The sequence below is a fragment of the Colobus angolensis genome, unplaced genomic scaffold, assembly GCF_000951035.1.
Source record: "Colobus angolensis palliatus isolate OR3802 unplaced genomic scaffold, Cang.pa_1.0 Scaffold393, whole genome shotgun sequence".
NCBI lineage: Eukaryota > Metazoa > Chordata > Mammalia > Primates > Cercopithecidae > Colobus > Colobus angolensis.
Window position 1 is genome coordinate 1,373,291 of NW_012117299.1, and position 5,663 is coordinate 1,378,953.

Consider the following 5,663-nt stretch of genomic DNA (forward strand, 5'->3'; position numbering starts at 1 on the left):
CTAACATGTTTATTTTATAAATGGATAAGTTGAGGCTTTCAAAGGTAAAGTGACATGCCCAAAGTAACTGAGGCAGCTCAGGAGCCTGAGAGATTTTTTCCCCCCTTTTTTGACTTTTATTTTAGGGTCGAGGGAACATGCAAATGTGTTACAAGGGTAAATTTTGTGTCACTGGGGTTTGGTATACAAATGATTTCATTACCCAGGTAGCAAGCATAGTATCTGAGAGGTAGTTTTACAACCCTCACCCTCCTCCCACCCCAAGATTAGTTTTTACCAAAGATTTAAAAATGCATAGTATTTGACTTTTTATTTCATTCATTCACCAAAAATTCAGTGAGGCCATTTGGTAGGCACTTTATTTCCTGTGTCAAGTACTCCAGTCGTTTAATGCAGACTAAAATTTTAAAAAAGGAGAACAGCATATACGCATTAGAGAGAATTTGAAATTAGGCTTTTCCAGTATGCTGGATTAGGTGGTGACACAGCTGTAATGATTTATTCTAGGTGTGGTTATTTCTTAAAATAAAAAACAATTGTGAAAATATACATAACAAAATTGACCATTCTAACCATTTTTAAGTGTGCAGTTCAGAGGCATTATGTACATTCACATTGTTGTGTAACCATTACTGACATCCATTCACAGAATGCTTTTCGTCTTACAAAACTGTAACTCTATACCCATTAAACAGTAACTCCCCATTCTCCTCACACTAGGCACTAGCAACCACCATTCTACTTTCGATCTCTCTGAATTTGACTTCTCTAGGTTAGGTGTGATTATCTTTAAAGAAGAGGGTGGGTGGGACACTAGAATCATAGATGCAAATAACTTTAATTAGCATATTCGGATTTTTAAGGAACCCGTTTCCTTTCTAGGATCAAAAGTCGTTACATTTAACAATATTTACATTTTTCACAGGTGATTAGTAAGCTTTTATAAAAAAGTAGTTTTATAATCTGAGAAGTTAGGAAATTCCCTGGTTACAGAGTAATAATCTAATACAGTAATTATAATCCTTTTTCATATTTAGGAACTAGGTCCTTTTGTATATAACGTGCCATTAAGAAGCACAGAATGGAGAATACTTTTACTCGGAAAATTTAAAAATATCTAATGATACTTTTTTTTTTTACAAGGAGTAAGTTTTCATTTATTTTCATATTTAGGAAAGCAAAACAAAACACAAAACCTCTAGAAAATATATTTTAAAGAAAGAATACTGTTTTGGTACAAAAGCAGCACTATTTTTCTTTTCCCAACACAGAAAGTGATTATGCAGTTTTTTAGAAAAATAATAATGCCTGTATTACAATTCCATTTAGTAAATTGTAGAAAATAATAGTGGTTGTGAAATTATATCTGTAGAAATTTCAAAATAAGAGGAACGTACATAATGTCCCTCCCCACTGTTCACCTCTCCCTAGGAAACAAAAAAAAAAACTATTTAATCCACCAGAGGCAAGGACATATAGAAAAAAGAATATCAGAGATAGGAAAAAAAAATCGGATGTCACTAAGTGTTGGTTTTACCATATTGGAGTATGCAACAGAATTGTCTGGGAAGTTTATTTTTTATTTTTATTTTTGAGGCAGGGTATCTGTGTGTCGCCCAGGCCAGAGTACCGTGTAGTGATCATAGCTCACTGCAGCCTCAAAGTCGTGGACTCAAGTAATCCTTAAATCTCAGCTTCCCCAGTAGCTGGGACTATAGGTGTGCTCCAACATGCCCGGGGAAATTTTTGTTGTTTTTTTTTTTGAGACAGTCTTGCTGTGTCGCCCAGGCTGGGGCCTGATCAAGGCTCACTGCAACTTCAACCCCACGGACTTAAGTGATCTTCCTGCCTTAGCCTCTTGAGTAGCTGGGACTGCAGGCATGCTGGCCACCATGCGTGGCTAGTTTTTAAATTTTTTTGTAGAGAGGAGGTCTCACTATGTTGCCCAGGCTCATATCAAACTCCTGGACTCAAGTGATGCGCCCGCCTAGGGTGAGTCATGGCATCTGGCCTGTATATTTTTGTGGAGAGGGGGGTCTTGCTTTGTTGCCCAGGATGGTCTTGAATGTCTGGGCTCAAGCTATTCTGCCTCGGCCTCCCAAAGTGCTGGGATTACAGATGTGAGCCACTGTGCCCGGCCTAGCTTGACTTTTGAGTCAGTTAAGTTGTTTGGTTAAAAAAAATTAGTTTGTGAGGAAACTGAACATTCAATTATTTTTCAGAAAGCAATGTTTTTGTTAAACAGAAATTAACCAAATAAACCAACAAAATGAAATCCTTACAGTGAACCTCAATCCCAGCAAGACTTTAAGTGTATCTGCCTTGCTGTCATTCCTGCCACGTAGAACGCTTCCCCAAGCCCCACACCCCACAACACCTGCAGCCTTACTTCTACCTGGGGACTGACCATATTATGATTAGGAAGGCTTGACTCACGAAGAAGGGGACTGTTCTAGTGGAGGAGTCGGGCCGATCCCTTTATTGACTCCATTAGGATGGGAGGTGGGGGTTTGAGGGATAGGGGTTAGGGGTATAAAGGGGCCGGCTTGGGAATCAAACTCTATTTCCAGAGTCCCTTCGGGCTTGGAACATGCCAGACACATTTTCCCTGCTTACAGCACTGTGCTGAATTTTGTTAAACTTGTGATTAAATCGTCACGAAAGCTTACACGTTCATTTAAAAATTATTCAGATATGCACCATTAGGGATCAGGCTAATAGTACCAGACCTCGAGATCATTGAGGACGGGTCTAGTCCCTTGAGTATCGTGGTAAATGTTAATTGAACAAATTCCAGTTTATAGCCACCCACTTTTTGTCATCTCAGCATTTCAGCTATTGAAAAATTAAGTTCTAGCTTTTAAGGAGCTTTAAAAATCACTAATTTTAATTTTAAAAAGAAATTCTAAGACATTTTTCCTCGTCAGCCTACTTATTTCCAGTGCAAATGCTAAACTAATAGCTAGGCCATTATTAGGTGATTTTGCCATCTTAAAATCTTTTGGTTTGAGTTCGAGGAAGGGCGTTTGTGGCAAATATGTAAGAGAGGCTATGAGGACCGTAATACTGCAAACGCTAACGTTTTGTTTTCATAGTTGTTTGGCCACCTCGCGAGAGCCAGTGAACCGGAGGAGTTCCTGTTTTCCCCTTTTGTTGTCAATCTAATCTTCAAAGTCAACAAAGCTAAAATCGAGCACCCAGATGGTTCACTTCCCCAGAGGGGGTCAGATCATGAAATAAACCCCACCAAAAAAACGCTGGAGGAGACAGTCCACAGAGAAAAGTCCCAGGAAATGAGTTCCGGTTGATGGTGGGAGGGGCAGCTGATTTCCGGTCGAAGCGCAGGCGACGACTCTTGCGCAAGCGCGCTTCGCACATTGCTGGCCTTTTTTTCTTCTTTCCCCTCCCCCTCCCTCTCCCAAGCCGGAGGGGTCCTGAGGTGACAGCGCCTGCAACTGAAATTTCAGCAGTGGGAGAAGATGGACAAGAGAAGGCTCGGGCGACGGCCATCTTCATCCGGTGAGAAAGGGTCGGAGGAGGGTTAAGCATATTATCTCCTATCCCGGGCAAACGGGAGGCGCTGGCTGCAGCTGGGGTTGCGGCCCGAAGCCGCGAGGGCGGGGGCGGGGAGAGAAGGGGGCGCGCACAATGGAAGGCTCCCGGGTCGTCCCCGCCCCTCGAGTCGAAGACCCGGTCCGAGCTGTCATCGAAGCCTCGGGCGCTCTTCACCTCAAAACCCCTTTTATTTTTTCCCTCCTCCCGAGAACACTCTCCTTGCGTCTCATCGGCCCTTGGATCTTCCCGGTTGGCTTGCCACTCTCTGCCACGCCTTCCTCGTAATTCCACTAATGTTCCAATTTCATTTCGGCTTTTTAGCGCCTGACCCCACTTTCCTCTCTTCCTTTGCTTCTCGACTTTGCGTCCCTTCCCCTCTCCCTCCTCTTTCCCTCAGCAGGTAGCTGCTGCTGGGGAGGAAAGGTGGGGCTTGCGAACGGAGACTCCTTTTCTTTGATACAATGCCTCGCCGGGTCTCGTTCTGCTGAACAGGCCCGCCTAATAGCCTTTTTCTTTTCCAGCCTCCCCTGCGTCTTCCAAAAGTGATTGGAAAGTCAAACAAAGGATTTGAAGCCGTGCTTTCGTTGTGTTTTTATTGTCAGCATATTTTTGTTTTGGAAATTACTTTGTTTTAAATGACTATCTTCAGTTTTGTGTACAACGTCTTGGAAACAAGAAGGTGGAGTTATAAAGACGTGAGGTAGAGTTCCTCCCAGTCCAGAAGTTTTTGTCGAACATTTCATCCATTAAGGGGTCCCCAAGTCCTTGGGTTAAGTCCTACGTGTGGTAGGAGGAGAGGACGAGGACTCACATGCTTACAGTCCAGTACACAAACGAACGCCCAATGAATCAATAATTTCATTTCATTTTTCTGTTTCTTATGGTACCGTTGATTTCTGCAGAAACATTGTTAACAATTCCAAATTTATTTAGGAGTGCCCTGTGGCAGTGCATCTCAAACTTCTTTCAGCCTTAATTGCAAAGGAGAGTGATTATGGATCTCTGGGGACACTACTTGAAGCAGTTGAAAACCTGAAATCCCTTTTCATATGCAACGAGTGTTATCGGTTTTGGTGTGTATTCTGGAGATAGGAGTTTTCTCCTTTGAAAACACATGTATAAATGATATATGTGTATATTTATACATACACGTAGGTATATGCCTCCAACTGATGTTTGTTTTAATAGTCTCCACCCCGCACCAAACCTCTAAGTAAAATGGACACATTAGGAAAATGCACAGTGCTTAGCTGGCGTCATTTGCGTGCTTCGTAACACAGAACTTTAGGTATAATCGTATCTTCCTTTAAGATGCACAGCTTTTTAAAAATAAATGCATTTCATCTAGGTTTAATACATTTTTGGGGAGGGAAGGTAAGATATTTGCCTTGTACTTCAACAAGTCACATTCCCCTTTACCTGATTACACTTAGATTTATTTATTTGTCACAGTAACTTGATGTAAGTAGTTGTGGGAAGTGGATTTTGATAATAAAGCTGTTTATCCTTAAAAGACATTGATATTTACGTTAGTTATATGTCTGGAGAGCGTTTTCTTTTTCTCATGATCTCTCTTTTGGAGCTGTCCTTTCTGAAAAATAAGTATAATAAAATCCATACCCAAATCTAATGTTACCTAGCCGTTCTCCAGTATGCCTCTAATTTTAAGATGTGCACAAATTAATTTTTAAGTATGCTTCTGCTTTTCTTAATAGTGTATATTTAATTTCCTGATATAAATTCTCAGAAATAAAACATGATCAGCTGGTTGAAAGATTCCGTGTAATGGTTGTATGCATGCAGTTGCCATTTCATTGTAAGTTGTTGCTAATTGGAACCCAAATGAAGTGACTTTTTTTTTGAGACCGGAGTCTCACTCTGTTGACCAGGCTGGAGCTCAGTGGCGCAGTCTTGGCTCACTATAACCTCCGCCTCTTGGGTTCAAGCGATTCTCCTGCCTCAGCCTCCCTAGTAGCTGGGATTACAGGTACCTGTCACCATGCCTGGTTAATTTTTATACTTTTAGTAGAGGTGGGGTTTCACCATGTTGGCCAGGCTGGTCTCGAACTCCTGACCTCAGGTGATCCACCCGCCTCGGCCTCCCAAAG

General features: G+C 41.7%; 1 protein-coding gene across 1 annotated transcript in view; it reads left to right on the forward strand.

Moving 5' to 3' along the window:
* Positions 1-3,396: 3,396 nt before the first annotated feature.
* SENP7 (SUMO1/sentrin specific peptidase 7) overlaps positions 3,397-5,663 on the forward strand; it is a 210,737-nt gene continuing 208,470 nt past the window's right edge. The window contains exon 1 of the mRNA XM_011955045.1: positions 3,397-3,519. Within this exon, the coding sequence (XP_011810435.1) occupies positions 3,480-3,519 (40 nt within the window). The 5' untranslated portion in view covers positions 3,397-3,479. The remainder of the gene's footprint in view (positions 3,520-5,663) is intronic.